The sequence below is a fragment of the Dreissena polymorpha genome, chromosome 4, assembly GCF_020536995.1.
Source record: "Dreissena polymorpha isolate Duluth1 chromosome 4, UMN_Dpol_1.0, whole genome shotgun sequence".
NCBI lineage: Eukaryota > Metazoa > Mollusca > Bivalvia > Myida > Dreissenidae > Dreissena > Dreissena polymorpha.
This window is the reverse complement of record NC_068358.1, coordinates 51,783,387-51,807,618: the sequence shown is the minus strand read 5'-3', so window position 1 is coordinate 51,807,618 and position 24,232 is coordinate 51,783,387. Positions and strand designations below refer to the sequence as shown.

At 34.5% G+C, this 24,232-nt stretch overlaps 1 protein-coding gene across 2 annotated transcripts in view; it reads right to left on the bottom strand.

The window, feature by feature from the left end:
* Positions 1-23,618, bottom strand: part of LOC127876979 (kelch-like protein 5) — a 97,030-nt gene extending 73,412 nt beyond the window's left edge. Inside the window, exons 1-3 of one of the 2 annotated variants that reach the window (XM_052422535.1) lie at positions 23,600-23,618; positions 10,050-10,196; positions 3,175-4,279 (exon numbers count right to left, since the gene is read on the bottom strand). In XM_052422535.1, the coding sequence (XP_052278495.1) occupies positions 3,175-4,262 (1,088 nt within the window). In that variant the 5' untranslated portion in view covers positions 4,263-4,279; positions 10,050-10,196; positions 23,600-23,618. Of the gene's footprint in view, positions 1-3,174; positions 4,280-7,380; positions 7,412-10,049; positions 10,197-23,599 lie in introns of those variants that run through there. The other variant, XM_052422536.1, reaches the window with a different exon arrangement.
* Between the last annotated feature and the right edge of the window lie 614 nt (positions 23,619-24,232).

Here is a 24,232-nt window from a genome sequence, read left to right as displayed (position 1 = left end):
TTGGGAATGAGCATGTTACATGAACATGTACTTTACAAGGACGAAAAAAAAGTTGCAAACGTTGCAAATGGCAGCTTTTATGTCAGTATAAGGGTGGGGTTTTAATGGAATGACTACACAGTGTAAAATAACCTTGCGTTAATCAGACATAAATAGAAAAAATATGGAGGCCAATATATTTGAGGCCAAGAAAAATATGATTCTCCAATATTTATCTGGAATATCAATCATACACATGATGTGCCCACATATCATTTTCAGATAACAGAGGCAGATGCATGTATGATTTATCAAAATCTGTCTGAAGTACAATAACCTAGCACACTTTCACTAAAGTGCAGACAAATTTGATTTCTGCATAACAAACAAACAATGCACAATATATCATTCATCCCTTAACAAATACCGCCTCTGCATTGAAACAATGAAAGTTGGGTAACGGGAGATTTTTTAGGAATTGGTAATAGCTCCTGGTCTAGACACCAAGGCTCCAAGAGGCACATAAACCATTAAATATTTATGTTTCTTAGCAAAAAGCTTTCTAGGTAAAAAAAAACTGATCTCTATGCTCCACAGTAGATCAATGATGTCAAGTAGCTGTACCTTTTAAACTATTTAAACAGTATAAACATGGAATTGAGGCAGAGAACAATGTTTAAAAGAACTTAACAAGCGTCTGTGAAAATCAGGCTTAATGCATGTGCCTAAAGTGTTGTACCAGATTAGCCTGTGCAGTCTGCACATGCGAATCAAGGATGACACTCTTCCCTTGACTGGGATTTTTTGTTTTAAGGAAGTCTCTTTTAAACGAAAATCCGGTCTAAGGGGAAAGTGTGCTCCCTGATTAGCCTGTGAAGACTGCACATGTTAATGTAAGACAACACTTTAAACACATGCACTAAGACTGGTTTTCATAGAGCACTGTCCATTTCTACTGAACATTCATTTTATGGATTTTTTTGTTAAAAACATTTAACATTCTCAGCATCACACTTCTGAACACCTACCCAAACAATCATAGAGCTTTCAACCAATTCCTTTAACTCCTACAAAAGCATTCAATACCGTTGCAGTTTTATATATGGAACAGTTGCAATAAAATGCTATAATACACAATTTGCATCTGTTTCACGCCTTTGTTCACTAATGTACAGTGGAGTGGCAATAACTAAACAAGAGGGCCTGAAAGGCCCAAAGTCGCTCACCTGAGATAACAAGATATTATTGGGAAAAATCTTTTGGCCAAGTTTCATGAAGATCCGAAAATACATGTGGCCTTTACAGTGTTAACAAGGTTTTACTACAGCCCTATTAGGAAAAATGCCCCGCCCCCTGGCAGCCATATTTTCCAACCAACTGGCATCATTTTTAAACTTGTCCAAGATATTATCGAGATGAATCTTCTGCTGACCAAGTTTCATGTAGATCGGACAGTAAATGTGGCCTCTAAGAGTGTTAACAAGATTTTACTATAGCCATATCAGGAAAAATGCCCCGCCCCTTGAAAGCCATGTTTTTCAAGCAAACTTAATTATTTTCGAACTCATCCAAGATATCATTGAGACCAATCTTCTGACCAAATTTCATGAAGAGTGGACAATAAATGTGGCCTCTAGAATGTTAACAAGGTTTTACTATAGCCATATATAGCCATATAAGGACAAATGCTCTGCCCCTGGTGGACATGCTTTTAAAGCAACCAAAACCATTTTCTAACTCCTCCAAGATATCATTGGGACAAATCTTCTGACCAAGTTTCCAGATGATCGGAAAATAAATGTGACCTCTAGAGTGTTAACAAGGTTTTACTAAAGCCATATAAGGAAAAATGCCCCGCCCCCGTGGTGGCCATGTTTTTCAACCACTAGGCATCATTTTTGAACTCGTCCAAGATTTTATTGGGATTAATCTTCTGACCAAGTTTCAAGAAGATCGGACTATAAATGTGGCCTCTAGAGTGTTAACAAGATTTTACTATAGCCATATAAGGAAAAATGCCCCACCCCATGGCAGCCATGTTTTTCAAGCAAACGTAACCATTTTCAATCTCATCCAAGATATCAATAACACAAATCTTCTGACCATATTTCATGAAGATCGGAAAATAAATGTCGCCTCTAGAGTGTTAACAATGTTTTACTATAGCCATATAAGGAAAAATGCCCCGCCCCCTGGCGGCCATGTTTTTCAACCAACCTGCATCATTTTCGATCTCGTCCAAGATATTATTGGGATAAATCTTCTGTCCAAGTTTCATTAAGATTGGACAATAAATGTGGCCTCTAGAGTGTTAACAAGATTTTACTATTGCCATATATAGCCATGTAAGGAAAAATGCCTCGCCCCTTGGCAGCCATGTTTTTCAAGCGAACGTAACCACTTTCGAACTCATCCAAGATATCATTGAGACCAATCTTCTGACCAAATTGCATGAAGATTGGACAATTTGGCCTCCAGAGTTAACAATGCAAATGTTGACGTTGAACAACGGACAACCGACGACCCACGACGGACGACAGACAAAAGGCGATCACAAAAGCTCACCATGAGCACGTTGTGCTCAGGTCAGCTAAAAATCCATCATGACTCATCAACAGTACCAGAAGTTGTCTTCATACCCATGTTGACTTATATGTATTTTATCTATTACATATATAATAGTATGTATTGTTGTTATACAGTTAGATTCATTTTGGTACTGAATATGAAAAGGATTCAAACACAAGGATAGTGTATTCTTTTTTACAATTTTTAGTACAATTTTGGCACCCAAGACAAGGGAGACTACTGCATCTTTTTGGTTATTGGTAGACAAGAATGGTTTACCTTATTAACCAACACTTACTGTTCCTGTAATTTCTAGTTAATTTACCAGTTTTTGAAAATTGAAAACCATGAATTATTGTTAAGAAAAAATTATCATCTTGTGTAACTATTTTTTTCATCTATAATCAATGAATAGGATAAACTAGTCTTATTTGGAGTACATCAAACTTTGTAATGGTTTTATGTGTTGTTACTTGAAAGACAAAACACTTTCTGTAGCACTATGACAGTGAATCCAAATATTGTTTGTCCAATATTGGCACAGCAAGTCTATTGCATTATTCTTCATATTAAAAAGTAATTGTGCAGCCACAAACATCTCATTTTTTCAACTTAAATACAACATACCCTTGTGCATTAGCTGCAGTGTACGATCTTTCACCATCAAGGTCACTGAGGAACGTGGGTGGGGCTACTTCAGATCTCAAGAAAGCTGCACTTGTTGGTCCTGCATTCACCTGGTTGAGACCGGCTTCTCCCATGATTGGTCCACAGTTCCTCTGTCCAAACAGTTCATATGGAGCTATAACAGACTGAGCAGCGTTACTTGGCTGCCTTGCATGTCCTTCACTTCCGCAGGGACCTATGTTATGACGAAGTTGTCCTATGTTATGGCCAACTTGTCCTATGTTATGACTTGACTGACTGGGGCGACCAAAATTGTATCTGAACAATCTGTTGGTCTCTCCCAGATTGTAACTGGACTTACTTGAAAAGGACAAGGGCGGGCTGACCTGACTCGCCTCGTCTAAACTGTAACTGGAGAGGCTGGTCTGGCCCAAGTTGTGACCAGTAATTCCCGTCTGACTTTCACTGAAGTTTGGTTGGCCAGAATCGGCCAAACCAGAGTCACTGCACAATGGACCGTGGTTTTCCAGGTCGCGCACCACTGACTTCATATATCCCAAACTGAGGCTGGGTTGTTGGCCAGTTCTAGGTGTGTTGTTGGCTTTGATGGTGTAAGAGGCTGGATGATTGGTTTGACCAAAGTTCATGTCAGGCTGAGCTGAGGATGATAGCTGACCATGAGGTCTGTCTAGATGATAAGTTAATGGAGTGGACTGGAACTGAACATGTGATTTTTTACCATTATTGTTAATAGAATTGCCAACACAATTGTTTTCAGATAGTTGTAAATGACTGGTAAGACTTACATCCCTAACTTTAGGACTTGAATGATTGACATCATTAGAACTATTATTCAAAGAATTGGAATGACCTGCTGAGATATTAAAAAGTCTTGACTGACCAGGATTTTGCCTCACACAGTTTGCCTGGCTTAGATTATGATTTGTTAAACTGGATTGAGATTGACCTTGACCTGATTCACTACCCTGACCTTGATGACCTATACCCTGACCTTGATGACCTATATTACTATTCATTGAATTATTGCCCTGGGAAGATGTGGTGGGCTCTTCATCACTGTCGTTCATGGCTCAATTATCAAAATCTGAAAGGGAAAGGGAAGTCATTGAAAATATATAATGCGCATTGGTTTTCATATGCCAAAATCTTGTAAGCTCTTCCTCAGATATTGTTCAACTATTATCAGAAATAATAACACAGTCATGCTCTTTGACCTATAAATGAATGAGTTTAACTGCTTATCTTGTCAAAACGAAATGATCACACAATTACATAGCAGATTTGGATATGGCAAATTGTGCAATAAACTTTTTTTTGGTACAGGGAAAAACACTCCAAAATATGCAGTGAATTCCTGTTGACAACTAAGTATGATGATACATTACATATTGATTCTGGTCAAAGTATTATGTAAGACAATAAATCACACACAAATATCTGACACCAGGCTGCCATGCTCAAACTAATTGGTGATCTCTACATTTGAAGTGTATAGCCTCTTGATTTTACGATTGGAAATTTTGGGTGAGTATGCAACAGAATTGAATGGTAGCAGAGTGTGTCTTTTCGTCAATTTAAGTTTGTCAATTAAGAGTTTTTTTCAGTCTCTCTGTTTTTTCATGGGGACTGTTTTTTCAAACCTTGGTCTGCCTTATAAAAAAATTACAAAATCATTCAGATACCTGAAACAAATAGCTTTGAGTCAAGATTACCAAGTGCATAATTGAAAAATTTAATAAACGTTTTTTCCTTAAAGCTGACAGTTATCTTTGCCAAAAGATTTAATTGCAATATTGAGTTTGCAAAATGAAATTTAATAAAATATAAAATAACCAGTAAAACTTCCCATCACCTGACGATGTAATCTGATGTTTCACAAAACATGGTAACAAAACTAAATAACAGAGTTTAAACATTTAAATTTCTATTTTTCTTCAAAATATTGATTGCACTGGTCTAAAGTTCATTAACATGTTCAAAAGAATAGGTTACATGAACATGAAAACTAATAATGAAAAAGACCAAATAAGGCAAATTTAAGTTAAAGTGACTTGTATATTCAATGTTTTAAGGACAATGATACCCCCACTTAACATATATAACTATGTCTTTTACAGGACTTGCTTCTGAAAAATTGATTTCAACAATAATTACATAACCATCTCCTAGGCATGTAGGCTTTTCAGATCTGAAATTATACATAAAATGAGCCAAGTAGTTAAAGGGAATTTAAGTAGACAGTTCAGGCCCGTACCCAGGCCCTGGGCCCAGGGGCCAGGGCCCCCCCAGCTGGCTGTCGAGTTATGATTTTTTAATAATGGGCCTACTGCAAATTTTCTCACATGAAAGGGCCCACAGTACACTTCCCTGCAATACAAATGTGCAGATTTGTTTTATTGCCCCTGATACACAAGGGGATTAGCGCTAATTTACTCGCCAGTGGAAATGAGCCCCTAGGCATTATTTTCTTATCACCTTGTACACACATCCCCGATCTGTCAATTTCCCATTGTTCTCAATGCTTCATCTTTTGATGGTGGGTGAAACACGTATTTTGATTGGACAAGGAAAGAGAAACAGCGAATGGATGGAACTGATACAGAAGGTCGTAGGTCTGAACGATAATAGTGTTTTTCTTTTGAATTCAAACCTCCTCTAGAGTCATAGCTTATTAAACATTTCTGTGAAAACTGTCTTGTAGATGATTAACATGTTATAATGAATTTACTTTGAAATTTTATATAGAGGAGGTTTGATTTCAAAGAGAAAATACTAGTAGGTTATATGTCAGTTACTGACATATAACCATAGTAGTATTTTCTCTTTGAAATCAAACTTCCTCTACAGTCATACTTTATGTTACATTTCATAATAAAGGTTTTTTAGTTTCAAAGGTTGCTTTTACTTCTTAATAAGGTGTAATACATTTCTGAAATCTAAAGCTTTAAACATGAGTGTGAATTTCACACCAAGGGGTCGTTGATAAAGCATGTCACGCTTTTTTTACCATTTTTTCCCCGGCATGTCACAAACTGTTACAAAATCTTTGACCCCCTTCCCTAAAGTACGTCACAAACTCACACTTTCGAACATTTTTTTTAAGTTAATACTTAATTTAAATTTTATCTAAAACTCAATTCACTATTAAACCGTATTAAAATTTCACTTACCGGTAAAAGAACTTTCACATTACAGGCTTTTATAACTGTAGGGTTGTTACGATGAGCAGTATGAATATTTATCCAAGTGTTAACCTCTAATAAAAACGAAATTATAATTTAGATTTTCTTTCACACCTTTACTAACTAAAAATGGAACAGTCCAATTATTTCGTCATTGAAATCTGTGTGGTGGTTGTGCCTATTGAATAAGCCGGCCCAGTCAAGTTGCCAGTATTAAACATTCGAACAACAGAATCAGGAGATACGCAATTCGTCTTATTTTGACATAAAACTAATTGAAATGTTTTACAAATTTTTGAAAATTATTTTTAAATTCTACTAAAGAAATAATAAATAAATTATACAATATTTTTTTAATAAATGTGTGACATCACACATGGCCTGACTCCCCTCCCCCATGTCGCAAACTGTCACTTACTTACGCATCCTCCCCCCACCTGGAGCGTGACATACTTTATGGACGGCCCGTAATGGTTAAAGCTTTAGACTTCAGAAAGGTGCTGATTTACTTGTTATATATCCATAATTTATAACACAACATATGTTTCTATATGCATTAAAATTCACCTTGAACAGTGCCTAATAAAAAAAATCTATTCGGGAGGGGCAACCCCTCCCGCACCCTCTCCGTTTGGGCCCCCCCAGTCAACAATTCCTGGGTACGGCCCTGCAGTTTATACATAAAATGAGCCAAGTAGTTAAAGGGAATTTAAGTAGACAATTTTTCAAAGACATTTCATTCTAAAGTGGACAAAATGACAAAGTGACATAATTGTGATAAAATTAGTCACAGACAAAACATTAAAAGCTTAATTAAAATTTACATATTCAGCTGTGAGACTATGAGTGATATCTACCAAGCAGTTAAAGAGGAGTTGAGTAAAGTAAAAAAAGTGCCAAACAGACAAGTACAAAGATTTATCCCCCCCCCCCCAACACACACACACAATCATTAAAGAACTCCTTAGCAAAATGCACTGTGCACACAAATACACAAAATGACCATGCTATTAAAAATGTTCCATCCTGTAAAATGTAACATCCTGTGAAATAACTTCCAAGTTTGCAATATCCCTAAAAGATTAAAAACACTAACATTCTTGCTTAAAGGGGCCTTTTCACGTTTTGGTAAATTGGCAATTTTTGTAAAAAAGTTACAGATACGCAAATTTTCATTGTAGTTATGATATGTGTGAGGAAACAGTAATACTGAACATTTACAATGCTCTAAAATATCCATTTTATGCATCTTTTGTTGATTTAAAAACCTGAAAATTAAAAAGCATTGCAACGTGAAACGATTGAATAATTTGCAGAGTTCTGTTGTTGTCGTTAAATATTGTGTTACTAAGAGGATTGCTTATAGAAAGTATAAATTACATCACTCATTGTGAGAGCACGGATGGCTGAGTGGTCTAAAGGAGAGACTTTTACTCCAGGGGTCAGTGGTTCAAGCCCAGTTGAAAGTTAATTTTTTTGTTTTTTCTTTAATTTTATTCTTGTGTTTTTACTGGAGCTTTTTAGATCCAATGTTTACATTTATCAATATAAAGCATTTAAAGACAAACTTCAATACATGCCAAAATCTGTGAAAAGGCCCCTTTAATTATGCTATCCTGTTTACTGGCAAAGAACAAAGAATACCATATATACTCTTGCAAATTTATAATTGGCATCTATAAATAAATAATAAATCACCTTGTCTAAGCTTTACAATAAAGAATTAAGTACATTTTTCAAACAAGAGATGTGTTTGTCCGACACACAATGCCCCCTATTGCGCCGCTTTGAAGCCATATATTTGACCTTTGACCTTGAATGATGACCTTGACCTTTCACCACTCAAAATGTGCAGCTCCATGCATGCATGCCAAATATCAAGTTGCTATCTTCAACAATGCAAAAGTTATTGCAAAACTTTAACCATGGTTAAAGTTTTGGGACACACACAATGAATGAATGAATGACAGACAGGCCAAAAACAATATACCCACGATCTTTCGATCTGTGGGCATAAAAAGCAAGATAATGTTATTACTAGGGATTGGAACAAATACTGAAAATGATATTCGAATATTCATTTGTCATTATTCAAATATATTCGAATATTCGATTTTTAAACCATATATTAAAATGTACGAACTTATGACCGTCCAGAGCAATGTACTAGTTCATGTTGCCACAAATACCACTATTAATCGTATCATATGTGCAGCTTTGAAAAACTTGATAGAGTAATAATTTTAGAAAAAAGATTATTGATATAATATTATGTTCTTCCTTTTAAATAAATACTGTTTATTTTCATAAGACATAACATATTTGTTGTTGTTATTTCAAGGAAACACATTACCGACCGTAATTCTGATTTATTTCAATACTTTTAATTGATTCAGATTACTTCCCATCGATTTTATTTATGCTTTTGTTTTAACTATTTTTTCTAGAAATAAGAACCACGACACTTTAATTGGTTAATATTTGTGTAACTAAATTCTGATTAAATAGATATTGATTTAATATATGGATAAAGCATTCAAAACAAACATACCATACAACCCGATCTCGGTGAGACAGTGCTGTTTTTGGGCCAGGCACAATTTGTCCCGACATTCGTAAAACACGACGTACGTTCTATAAATTAACAACAAATTCCCTATAAAAGGTCTGTCTTGGTAAAACTTATTATCACTTATCCCTTTATTGCCCCTTATTACCATCGACTTCTACTACTCGAGTGCTCCAGTGTAGTTTTTTTTACACTTTATCGGCAAATTATTGATTTTATCAGGCATTCACACCATGGTGTTTTGTGATATGGGTCGCTAATTGCTATCGATAGATGTGTCGCACTGAAATAAAAGCCAACTGCGGCCCAATCAAGTCCAAAGATATTGTGTATTATTCCACCGGAGGTTAAAAGACCTGTCAAAATACATATTTTGTATATCAAACAAATGGAATGTTTATCGATACACATTGATGTTTCTCAAAGTTAATTTTCATTTTCGACTGATTATTAGAAAATAGTTTGTACATATTGCATCAATTTAAATTTTAAGTAAATTGGCGATTGGTCCCACACCATATACCTTCCCGTTTGCTAATTATCATCTCGTGCATTGATGGCAGCTGTTATCAAAACAATGACTTATACAGGAAAGTCGTCTGCACTAAACCTGAACTGCGACTTTGTACATGTACGTATAACTTTTTAGAAGTATCTGTGCATAAATATAGAATATATTCGAATATGAATTTTGGATCCGAATATTCGGCCGATTTTCGAATGTTGGAATATTTGGATATTCGGTCCCATCCCTAGTTATTACATCTTCCTCATGTGCGTGCAAACTCATACCGGTACCTTAATTAGATATTAAGTTTTATTGTAGTTCAATATTTGGCAAGAAATATGCATACTTGAGGTAAGTTTTTGCTATTAAATTGAAGACTCCACCATTTACATATAGTTATGCACTTGATGAGTTTGTAGAGTCTACATTTAAAAGATACACAATCTAAAAGGAAAGTATTTGTGAATACTTGCTTAGATTTGTCTAATAATTTTTCCTTTGATGCACATTGTAAATTAGTGATTCTAAAGCGAAATGTATTCAACTAAATATGAAAACATTTAAAGTAAAGTATTATATTCATTAAAAAAAGTACCTTAGCTGCAGAATAAATCCTCCATAACTGCAATGTACTGATCACTGGGTCATACAAGATCACTAGATCTATCTTCCTTGTTGTAGTGCATATGAATTCTGAATTCTTCCTGCTTGCTTACAAACCTTCAGCCATACACCCTACCACCTGCAATGTTATCCAGAAAGCATAAGGATATTAAATTGTAAACACCTTTATCACCCCATAGGTTTGTAACTTGGTTATGTTTTTAATGTTCAAAATATTCATGTTAAATCTATTGTAATTCATAATGGTTGCCAAGCAGGTAGTTAAGTCTTTGATATTTCATCTTAGAATAATTGAATGATTTGCCAATAATAAGAAAGTTCACCCCTCAATGAGTGTTTATAATGTGTTTTAATGAAAGTTAATACAGCTGAAAAACATATTTAAAGGTAATACAATTATGACAAAAAACATAGATATTAAAAATAGTACCACATAAATTTTCAGCATAAGAGCACTGAAGTGGGCATATGAACAAACCTTCGCGAAATATTGAAACAATTAAAAACAATGTTTAGCAAACAAGATGTAGCATACAAAGTATTATGCCTCTGGGCTTTGTCATTGAAAGACTAATTTTTAAGCTTATCTTCCTATTGTAGGAAAAAGGATCATTCCTGTTAAGTGTTATTAAAAATTGCCGAACAGTTCAAAAGGTCTCAGAAACAAAGAATAAATGTGGATGCACAAGCTCATGCACAGACTGACACAGATGACAGGCCCCAATGGTTTCCTCTATGTTGACCCCATCAGCACAATGATCGCAGGTGAGCTCAAAATAAGTGTTGAAATTGTTTCTATTATTTCTTAATGATCATATTTATATAATCACTTTCAGTTACATATATGTGTGAAAAGTGGGGATATGCCTTATTTTAACACTTGCCTACAGTCCCCTTTAACAGCATAATGTTTATGGCTATCAATTTCTTAGATAACAAAAACAACTAGAACATTTATTGAAAATAATAAAGACTCCCACATTTGCTCATTTCAAGCAGGTGCATATCTTGAGAAGTAAAATTGATCTCAAAATCTTGCTGTTGGCTGCTAAACAGTGATAATACAGGATGACAACTTTTAATTAATCAATTGGCTAAGTTCAAGGGCAAATAACTCTTCAATAAATAATAGATCATACACAAACAATGTCTTGTGATTCTACAAAGTATTTACAATACTCCCATAAAGTTTTGTTCTGATACACAGAAAACTGAGGAATCAGTTTGCGACACAAAGTACACATGTGCAATTATTATTGAAATCCACAATTTGCCTTCTTTCTAGGGCATATAACTCTATAAAGAATATAGCAACATTCACAAAAATATTGTTTGCATTTCCAAAAAGAATAAACTACATATCAAATAAATAATTAAGTTTCCATTAAGTTGATACCCAGAAAACTAGGCATGGCAATACAGACTATGTAACCAGCGATTTATTTTTCCCAATTGGGAAAAGTACAGGTATCAGCCCAATAGGAAAAATGTGCGCAAAAAATCCCCTGCTATTGGAAAAATTTGCGTCGTGAAGTCTTATTATCACTGTCTATCATCACCACCGGAAATAGATAAACAGTGAAGCGAAAGTAAACATCACCTAAGAGGTAGTGCTCGTGAAAAGAATAAGTTTTACCATTTTTATTGCGAATGTTTTCAAAAAACTGTGCGACAAATTAATAGTGGACATATCAAACTTATATCGTAAGTAGTTGGAGTTCTTTATTAATACATTCGATTGTTAAATTGATCAATCATCAGCTACCTGGTACCGAAAATTAAGTTCATTGGTACATCTTTTTTCCTTTTGTCCCAGGAAAATATAATAATTTTGCCGAATTTTTCAATGGTATGCAATTAGAATTATAGAAACTATCGGTTTTTGCAAGCTTCAGCCCAAAAATCAAGTTAGTATGCAAATGTTTGGCTAAAATATAAACTTCGTTGTGTACGGCGAATAGAACCCGACATGTATGGCGTATAACAAAATAAAATAAAATTGTGTACGGCAAATAGTTTTGAGTTTGTAAGGGAAAATAAATGAAAATTTCGCAAATACGTGACCATCTTGGTATAAAACAAATAAATACAATTATATTCTTTACCATGAGACAGTTTATGGCCAAATAATACGTCTGATGCATTGTTGATATTTAAAAAAATGTTTTGTATTACGGGCACCTGCTACATAGAGAATAACAGGTTACTGCCTGATCTTTTTGTAATATATCAGGCAAGGCTTAGAATAATATATCGGCGAGGCTTGCCGAGCCGTTATTTTAATCGTGCCGAGCTCGATATATTACAAAAAGATCAGGCACAAACCTTTTTTTCTGTCTATCATATCTATCATACCTCTATGTCCCCAATTTTTAAGAAATAATGAAAAAATCGCTAGAAAGCTGCAGTTATAAAATTAAATATCAGCCAACGTTTTATCATACCACCGCACATGTGCTGTGTTTGCGTATTAATTCGGGGGTGGGGGGGGGGGGGTAATGGGGCCATGCATAGTTGAGATTAAAACAAAGTTTAAAATTAAGATTTATTCATCATTAAAAAGGGCAAAAGTCCGAGTTTAAGAATATAAATGTACGTTGAAAAAATATTTTTTTTAAATCATTTTAATGATGTACATGACTTTAACTATTCACCGTACACGACTTTTGCCATAAACAACTATTCGCTGTACACTACAGCTATTTTAATTTAATAGATTTCCACGAACAATAATCAAACCAATACAAAAAGCATTAAGATGGTATATATTGCCTATAAGAATAGGAAATCGACTCCATACCCGATGGCAAACCATGTAATCATGAAAGAAAAGCTGTTTCTTCGAGAAGTTCCAATTTCAACGCGGTACCAAGCAGTCATACATTTGTGTAAATAACACTTCATCAATAGGAATTGCAAGATAGATACACATTTTTAAACATATTAATCTTTCTGTAAGATGCCTAACACGCACTGGTTATCCAGGAGCAAGTTATTATTAGATATTTTAGGTAAATACTGACTGCTCTATATGGTTGGTTTGTTTACTTTCGCTTCGCTGTTAATCTATTTCCGGTGGTGATGATAGACAGTGATTATTGGGAAATTGGAAATTCTATTTGATTTTTTGCTCCAAAATACTTAAAAATTGAGAGTGTTGTCAAGTTGTCAATATTATATTTATTTAGGTTCAAGCCATAGAGCTGCTTAGGGAAACTAACTTAATGTTGCATTTTATTTAAAAAAAAAATAAAAATGTTTGTGAAACTTTTAATTGGGAATTATGTGGACAGCAATTGGAAAATTTGTATTTTTTCCCAATTAAAAGTGCTGTTTTCCAGAACTTTATAAGAAAGAAAAAAAAGTCTGCAAACTGCACATTTGCTGCCTGACAGACCACAACTGACAAACCCACCGACCATCTGTAAAACCAATAGGTTGATTCTAGTATACACACCCAAATTTTGTTTGAGGGGAGTTGAGATATAAAACAGTTTCATATCAACAATTCTGGCACTTTCTCCAATTGTATTTGGCAAGATATAATGAATATAGGAAAATATCCAGTGCTGATCTTGACATACATTTATGAATGTCTATTTTGCCTGATGTAACTGAAAGAAATTACATAGAAGAGCAATATCAATAAATTTTGTTTCTATAAAACTGATACTGACCTTTATGCACGAATATATAAAAATAACTTAAAGAAAAACAAATTTACAAAAAAAAACACTGTTAATTGTACTTAAATAGAGGACATTTACTGAGACAACATATACAGCGTTCATGAGAGCAAGAAATTAGGTTTCAAACTAAAAATTTTAGCTTTCTGCTCAGGTGTGCTTAAAAGAGCTGTAATATTGGTCGTCATTATTCCAAAAAACATGAATTTGCTGAATTATATGTGACTTTAACACTGTATTATGTGAATTGGGAATAAGACATCAAACTGGGAATGGACATCATTTTGGTGATTTTCTCAAACAAACCTATTCATTTCATGATCTACATTTATTCGGCGTAAGCTGTATTAAGCCAGCTTTTCACCCTGACTTGACCTTTGTAAGTGTCCAATAATATTCAAATAAAATTTCCCGCGGCTAGGTACGAATGAATACACTTCATTTATTCCATTGGCTGATTTGAGTATAACACCAGAACTTTGGAAACATATCCGCGTCTTTGTAACACTGTTTTACTGAATGAAACAATTTTATCTCTAATGAAAAGGCTCAATAGATAGAACAGTTTTACAATCAATTTTCGACATAAATACAGTTTGTGCGTTCACCTTTTATTTTCAGAGAATTACCAGCGCAAAAGCGTTTATACTAAAGGCTATATTCTCATATTTAGTACTTACTTGCATTGCATTTCAACCCGCGAGGTTTCGGGTCAATTCACGGCCAGTGTGTGAAAGTCAGAGTTTATATACAGTTCATCACCGGAGTTCGCAGAAGGGGTTGCGATCTTTTCATTGAAGGAAAAAATTGGAATCTATGCTATTTTTGTCTGATGGAGTAAATAGTTCGTTTAGTCGCTTTGTCGATATATCAATATTTTAGGCACAGCTGTTGCCTTGGTCGTGTACAGTTGGCGTAAACAAGCCGTCGTTTCAGCAGCAGAATTGTTACCTAACTTTAATGCATTGCATTCCAATCCGCATGTTTCTTGTGTTTTTCTATTTGGTAAATATAGATATCTGAGTAATAATATCACATAAAGCAAAATAAGCCACGAAATCTGGCGCAACACCCCGTAATTGATTTGCTTGTGATGTAGCTAAGAACTGCGCAGAAAAAAGGCATCCGCTACTTTTTATCTATTAGAGATAACTTTTGATCGTTCATAAACATCGACCACAATCAACGCCGTATATCTTTCTTGTTTTTGTAATATATTATCTATAATTTAAGCTTAATAAGCAATTTTCCATGACTTTTTCATTAACAGTGATTGTATTTTTATCATTTAAAGTGTATTTTAAAACCGTGTCCATGCGCGGCATGGACACAGTTCATTTCATGAGGATTTTTTTTTTTAATTAATAAAAATCCAGTTCTGAAGTAAAATCAATTTAAATGATGCTTTTATATATGCAAGTTTCGGTTTTAATTATAATTTGTCAAACTAGATAAATACAGCATATAAAACTGCATATTATGCACTTTTGATAAAACACAATTTATTCCCAAATTGATGTCTTATTCCCAATTCACATAATACAGTGTTCTTTATAAATGTACCACAATTGGGACCTCTATTACATGTACTTCTCATTTATTGCTGATTTCCACATTATACAGCAGGACCCAGAATGTCAAGATATTTTTAAAACTACAATGTAAAATCCTAATGTTGCTTTATAACAACAATTTAGGTCAACTCAGTTGCTATAACACTCTACCTTTTCAAATTCAATCAGAAATTCTCTTTAACCCTTTGCATGCTGGGAAATTTGTCGTCTGCTAAAATGTTGTCTGCTAAATTTCTAAAATTAGCAATTTTCTTCTATTTTTTTTCAAAGAATACTATCAGAATAGCAAACAGTTTGGATCCTGATGAGACCCCACGCTCTGTGGCGTCTCATCTGGATCCAAACTGTTTGCAAAGACCTTCAAAATCCGGTTCCAGCGCTCAAAGGGTTAAACAGTGTTTTATGATCAGGTACATGTATATGGAGGGCAGTGGGAATGCTGTAGCAGCCAATACAACAATACCAGCAGTTGGTGGTCAGTGTTAAGAAAATCAGATAAAGTAAACATTGGCAGGCTTGTATACACATTCAATATGTTGGATAATGGGAAACTGTATTTTAGAACTTCCAGCTTCTATTAATGACAGTATATTTATAACATACATGCAGAGAAACTTGATTCACAAGATATAAAACACGAATCTTTAAATAGTTTCTCGTGTTAAGGTAAAAAAATCTAAGTAAGTGTTAAAGGCAACCTTTAAAATAATGAAAAAAAAACACATCTTGTGATATATAAAATCGTACAGTAATTATTTTTAAATTACACAATTATACATGTAATAATAACAAGAGCTGTGAAAAACAATGTCCACTTTTAAGCCGCACAGCAGCTGATTCTGAGAAAATTGGTAAGTCCAAGGCCAGTAACTTTGGCAAAATATCAATTGACCGGAACAAATCTCAAACTCGATCTGTAAGTCATCTGTAAGTCATGTAGGTAGACTCATACACCAAAAATAAGGTCAGTATCTGAAAGCAATTCGGAAAAAAAGTCCAGAAAACTTTTATTCTAGAGAAAGTTCAAGTCCCGTAACTTCATCCAAAATTAATGTACGAAAATGACACTCGAACTTAATATGTTAGTCATGTATGTAGAACTCACACAGTAATAATCAGATAAATATCTGAAAGCATTTAGGAACAAGAAATATCTTTAAAAAAGATATACGGCGTTGATAGTTCAATGAATGAGATCAAGGATAGCGAATGTCTTTTTTCTGTGCAGTTCTTAGCTGCATCACACGCAGTACGGGATGTTACGCGGAGTTTTCGCGGCTTATTTTACATTATTACATATTGCTGGTCATAAACCTATAGATACAAAACAGAAAACCAAAAGAAGAATGGAAGTGAAATTAAAACATACGAGTCAACCGGCCACACGAGAAGTATCCGTATTTATAGGCGCGTTCTTCGAACAAACCTGTTTTAGTGGTTTGTCAGGCATTGCTATTTGATTCAATTATTAACAGTATCGATAATCATCGCGCTCATGCTTAATACATTGGTCAATATGGTGGAATAATTATTGTTAAATTAATCAAAAATAATATTTATCATTGTATTGTTGAAAACACATTAAGAATCTACATATTTCTGGTCTAAAGAAAATTCCAGGTCACCTAGTTCACGGATATCGTATTTATTATATAACTATTATTTTCATACATGCCATAATTTTTCAGACCAATTCCGGGACATTGAGTTAAATTGTCCGGGACTTATGCCGATTTTCCGGGACATGTATAAAATGTAGCGATTTTTATAGATATATGCATTTTTGGTACGTTTTTTTTTGTTTCGCATCGTTAATTGCAAAAGTTCAAAAGCCTATCCGAAATACACTTGATCTATAAACGTCAAATTAAACATTACTACTTCCGTTACTAGATACAAGCCACGTGTTTCAGTGTAAGCGTTCTAAACATAGATGGTGACGTCACTGCGTTATTTTTATTAAGACCGGTGTGTAACGCGTAGTTGTTCATACGCCTTAATTCATTTATAACATTTATATAATAAAAAATACAACAATACAGTACCGTTAAATCGTCAACTCAAATCAATTCACAATACATACAACCAATCACAATAAAACAAATACAACAAAACAGTATCTGCTGGGCGTTTTGACATGGCGAACGCAATTCAAATTCACTTATTATTTTTAACGTTATGTTTACTGGGGGTTTAGAACAAGACAATAATAAACCTAGTGAGGATGACGTTTTTATATGCTTACTTTTTTACTCAACTTCTTTGTCTGTTAAACGTGCGAACATAAACTGCTTTTAATTTTTTAACTCAGCGATGTTGGACTTCAGATGTGTGAACAACTATCCTTTGCCCTTACGCAGCGGGAAATAATGACGTAGTAGATTAAAGTCAATTAACAACCACATTAAACGATGCCGCCTTTTCGGTTTGACAGCGAACGTGAGACAATCGATATGATAACAGGACCCCTGTTAATTGATCGATTTTGACACGTAGCGTAGTCTGCCTTTTTGGGTAGGCATTGTCATGGAGACGCTGCAGATATACACAGATTCGAGGTGCAGTTAAGCATAAAATAAGGTACATGTATATATGGATTTTGTAAATTCCGGAACATTTGACAGATTTCCGGGACAGCGGGACAAGTTCTTCATTTCCGGGACTGTCCCGGACAATCCGGGACGTATGGCATGTATGATTATTTTACTGGCCGCGAACTCCGGTGATGACCTGTATATAAACTCTGACATTCATACACTGGCCGCGAATTGACCCGATACCTCGCAGGTTGAAATGCAATGTATTAAAGTTAGGCCTCGCTTCCACTGCTCTTTATACTTTTACATGTTAACATGTTGACAAGAATATGGAAGTAAGTACTAAATATGAGAACATAGCCTTTAAGTATAAACGCGTTGCGCTGGTAATTCTCTGAAAATAAAAGGTGCACGCACAAACTGTATTGATGTCGAGAATTGAGTGTAAAACTGTTCTATCTATAAAGCCTTTTCATTAGAAATAAAATTGTTTCATGCAGTAAAACAGTGTTACAAAGACGCGGATATGTTTCCAATGTTCTGGTGGTATACTCAAATCAGCCAATGGAATAAATGAAGTGTATTCATTCGTACCTAGCCGCGGGAAATTTTATTTGAATTTTATTGGACACTTACAAAGGTCAGGTAAGGTGAAAAGCTGGCTTAATACAGCTTACGCCGAAAAAAAAACAGAATGCAAGAAGGATGGACTGACGGACAGAGAGTGCAACTGATATATGACATTCAACTGGAAGCATACAAAAACTTATTTGCCAAAAGGTCACTTAAAGGTGCATTTAAGACAAGATTTAATAAGTTTTAAATACAATGTCATCCTTCAGGCTCTCATTGTAAACGCCATAAATTATGTTGCCTGCAAAATGGTTAAGTCTTTTTCAGCAACTTAATAGTTGCCTGGAGGACGTCATTAAGTGGATATTAACCTTCAAACTAACAAGAGCTGTCAGAGGACAGCGCGCTCGACTATTTGAGTGCTTGACAGTATAACGTAAGCCATCATGGGGAAATTGTTTGATAGCAATGGCTTGGGTGGGAAGTTTGGACGGTCCTTCAAAAATAAAGTAAATATTTTTTTATATTTTTTTTAACCATGTTTCAAATAAAAAAATATTATTTTTGGGTTGGGTAGGGGGGGATTGAGAGGGGGGTATAATGTGGGGTGTGGTAATTTATTAGACGATCTTTCAAAAATGAAAAAAGGAAATGGATTTTTTTTTTTGGGAGGGGGGGGGGGGGGCAGGGATTCTGGGTTGGGGCGTGGGGTATTGTTTGGGTGGAATCCATTGTGGTATTCAGGTAAGTGTTGTTTTGTCAAAGTATTAATAAAATCTGATCATAAATAAAGAAGTTATGGCAATTTAACTAAAATTTATTATTTTGACCTTGAGAGTCAAGGTCATTCAAAGGTCAAGGTCAAATTGAACTTGCCAGGTACAGTACCCTCATGATAGTAAGAATTTATTTGAAGTTTGAAAGCAAAAGCTTTGATACTTTAGAAGTCAAGTGGATCTAAACACAAAATTTAACAAAATATTCATTTACTAAGACAAAAAAGGGCCATTATTCTTACAAAATGCTTGATACAGTTGTCTGCTCTTGTTTATAGATTGGGGTTATGTTGGTAAAGAAGTTTGCAAAATATGAAAGCAATATGTCAAGGGACATTGACAATATTTGAGGTGGTACGCAAACTTTAACATAGATTTATCAATAATATGCATATTCTAAATGGAAAAAGGGCCATAATTCTTACAAAATGCTTGATACAGTTGTCTACTCTTGTTTATAGGTTGGGGTCATGCTGGTAAAGAAGTACATGTATGCAAAATATAAAAGCAATATGTCAAGGGACATTGAAAATATTTGAGGTGGTACGCAAACTTTAACATAGATTTATCAATAAAATGCATATTCCAAGTGAAAAAAGGGCCATAATTCTTACAAAATGCTTGATACAGTTGTCTGCTCTTGTTTATAGGTTGGGGTCATGTTGGTAAAGAAGTATGCAAAATATTAAAGCAATATGTCAAGGGACATAGGAAATATTTAGGGTGGTACGCAAACTTTAACATTTGCACGCTCACGCCGACGCCAGGGTGAGTAGGATAGCTCCACTATATATATTTCATATATAATAGTCGAGCTAAAAATGAACCTATCAAACAACTGAAATTATTGTATATGGGACCAGGCAACATTTGACGAAACTGAGTACCTCAATCGTGGTTTGCGGTGGTTGCGAAGTAAAATTCGTCAACCATGTAAGAGATCTTTGTGTTATCATGACCAACACACTTAACTTAAACAAATGCTGCCAGAAAGTGTCAGATCTCACAGGTACAACTACGAAATATCAAACCTATCTGACAAAATCTTACAAAAGACTATACGGCATTATAAGTACATGGTTTAGTTCATTTGCATATTGACTTTTGCAATGGTCTTTTTACGGAGGTTCGCGCTTACCAAATCAAGAAGCTTAAGCGAGTTCAAAATCATGCAGCAAGAGAAGTCTTGAAAGCTTCTTTTGAAAAAACAATCACTGATCTCCAAAAAACTTAAACTGGCTTCCAGAAGAGGTCAGGGTGATGTTTAAAGTTTTAAATGTAGTTGTTCATGTAGACAATTGTACAGCTCCAGTTTACATAAGGGAATTGTTTGTACGTGCTCCATGACAGTACACATTAATGTTAAACAATGAAACAAAATCCTACATCCCTAGACAACAAACAAATTAAGCTGACGGATCTTTTACTGCCATTATTGGTCCAAAATGGTGGAATAATCTTCTAGGCTTGTCAATCTAAAGCCAGTTATTATATCAAAACTGAAAACACATCTGTATGGAAAACTTTACAAGAAATGAGTGTACTTGTAGGACTAATATGAAGTCTGTGTTTGTATTGACTAAAATAGGAAATTTTGATTGTTTTAACAATCTTGAACAAAAATGTTATTTTGTTTTAAGTTTTCGTCTTATTTCATAATATGTAATTGCGTTGGGCAATAGAATCTGTAAATAATGCTTGCGCTATATAAATGCTATGTATTTGTACTTGTTGCCTGTATTGAAGTACAATGGCCACCATTATTCATAAACAAATGCTGTAATAGAAAGAAAAATATGATAAATTAGTGGAAAGTATACAGACCAGTCAGCATATTGCCAATCCGAAAAAATCTCCGCTTAGTGGCAATATTAAAATTGTGAATACCTTCCCTGATTTGTGAAAACAAGAAACAGTCCAAGACGGGTGATGCTCCCCAAAGTTTTTTTTTGTCACAATATCGCACTATATATTCAAATAAAAGGAAACGTCTTGAGGGCACAGTAGTTGGGGGGGGGACAAGAATTTTTTTATATACAATTTCAAAAGGCCATGACTCTGTCAAAAATCATCCGACCAGAACCCCCTGATAATATGCACATCTCCTTTTGGTAGTGAAGTTTCCCATAAAGTTTCATTGAATTCCGGTCATTAGTTGCTGAGAAATAGCCCGGACAAGAATTGCACTATATGTACAATTAATGGAAAATTTCAAAGGGCCATAACTCTGTGAAAAATCATCCGACTAGAACCCGCTGATAATATGCACATTTCCTCTTGGTAGTGAAGTTTCCCATAAAGTTTCATTGAATTCCGGTCATTAGTTGCTGAGAAATAGCCCGGACAAGAATTGCACTATATGTACAGTTAATGGAAAATTTCAAAGGGCCATAACTCTGTGAAAAATCATCCGACCAGAAACCGCTGATAATATGCAAATCTCCTCTTGGTAGTGAAGCTTCCCATAAAGTTTCATTGAATTCCGGTCATTAGTTGCAGAGGAATAGCCCGGACAAAAATTGTGCACGGACGGACGCACGCACGAACGGACAGACGAAGTGGCGACTATATGCTCCCTCCAAAATTTGTTTGGGGGAGCATAAAAATAATCAGAAGGACTGTTTGAAAATATACCAACAAGCTAACAATTTATGCAGTTCAGATGCAAATGTAAGTCCGCTTGAAATCACTTCCCTTATGTAATTTCTTTCAGTATTGATCTCCCTAGATCTTAGATAAAACATGTTACATCCCACACATGGTTTTAACAAAGTTCTGATCATAAAATTACTTAAGGCAGCATACATATATCTGAATATAAAGCATCTACAAATAAGGCTTTCCTGATTGGTTCACAGGAAGTTTTCTGCTTGAATTTAAAAACAAGAATGTTTAATCGACTGCATGACAGACTAACTAAACATTTGGTCCTTAAATTGTACTTGAACATTCAATTGCTATGCCATTATAATCTCTTCCTACTGAAACTTCAAGGCTATCAATTTACATAAACTTCATAATGAAGCGTAATCAGTAATTTGTGTTATTTCCTTTGAACTTTAACGCGATGCAACATTTGCCAATAACATCAGACATCAGCATTCTAAGAACACCAGCCTTTTAATTGTTAAACTATACCGAAAGACAAGTGCATGGAAGAATTAAAACAATTTCATAGAATAGCAACACTAAAAAAATGTCACTACAGCAAGTTTTATGGAATCTCACCTCCCTTTTCTATAGAGTAATTAAGTCCATTCCAATGATGGTGCCAAGCAGTTTTCCTTAATGCAGCAGAATTCTGCATTACATCAAACACCATTTCAATCAATACTGTTTTCTCCCAGAGTCAAACCGATAATGGTTTCTCAAGACAATACATCAAGTATGTTGGAAAGGCTTACAAAACAGTAGTGATGACACAAGCAGCTTTTGGAAAAGGAAAACCTTAAAAACAACAAGACTTTCTGTTGCTAGGCAAAGGGATAGATATGAGCCTTGCTCTAGGAAAACAGGGTGTAATGCATGTGCACACAGGAAAACAGGGTGTAATGCATGTGCACATAGGAAAACAGGGTTTAATGCATGTGCACATAGGAAAACAGGGTGTAATGCATGTGCACATAGGAAAACAGGGTTTAATGCATGTGCACATAGGAAAACAGGGTTTAATGCATGTTCACATAGGAAAACAGGGTTTAATGCACATGCCAACAGTGCCATCCCAGATAAGCCTGTGCAGTAGATCAGCTGACTGACAAGTTTTGATAGTATTCCTATATAATGTGGTGGTTAATACAACCTGACATTTGTGTTGTTCAAGATACCTTCTCCAATGTACCATGCCAGTTTAACATATAAACCCAAATCTGGTACACAAGTCTGCACAGGCTTATCAAGGACAACACTTTCAGCTTTTATCCTTTTTATGTTAGAAGAAGTCTCTTGTTAGTGAAAATCCAGCTTAAGTGGAAAGGGTCATCCCTGACTAACCCGTCTGAACTGAACAGGCTTATCTGGGACAACACTTTAAGCACTTGCATTAAATGCCAGCTAAAGAATGTGTCTTCAGATGTTTTATTTATATTTAATCAAGACAATGCTCTTAAATATATAAATAATATACATAGCAGTAATACAATATAAATTATAGCATTATTTATTACAACATTATACATTTATATGCAACATGTAATAGTTCATTATTGACATAAATATTCAAAAGAAAATCTCAAATTATAGTCAGTTTTATAATAACTGTATTTATAATAAATTATTATATACTTATCACAATATTTTCAACATAAACAAATTAAATTGAAGTCAGCACATTTGTCATAAATGTAATTGTAATGAGTAATGAATAAGTATTTACCATATTTAATATTTTCCATCCTTTAATTATGCCTTCCCATAACAGTTCTTTTTTGTTAAATATGACATGATTACAAAGCTTTGAATGCACAAATGATTGTGTGGTCTCCCAATTTTTTTTAACAGTTTTTTTTACAGTTGGTCCTCACTTTTGCGGTGAACAATTCTGGTCAGTCAGTAGTCTCTGATCAAAAATATTGTATGCACAAACATTTATAACACACTGTCTTCGCCATGCATAATTTCGCATAGAAATAGGAATGTCAGGCAGCAATTATGTATAACACAGACCTAACACTTCATGGGTCTAAACATGAATGCTCTGAATATCTGTAGTTATGTACCAATAAATAGTTGCTTCCACTTTTCTCTCAAGGTTGTTCTAATCACTACACCAGTATGTCTGAGGTATTGATATGAAACTGGTATGCTATATACAGGCAATGAAAACAAAGTAAAACATGTTTTTGAAAAATATATGTATACTCTTTTTAATTTATAAAGAAACGTTTGTGATACAATTGATTAAAACAATGAAACATATGAATAATTCACATTGTCTATATATATTACATTGTATGATCATGATTTTACATATTGCTTTTTTCAGATTTAAAAAGGTGAAATTTCTATT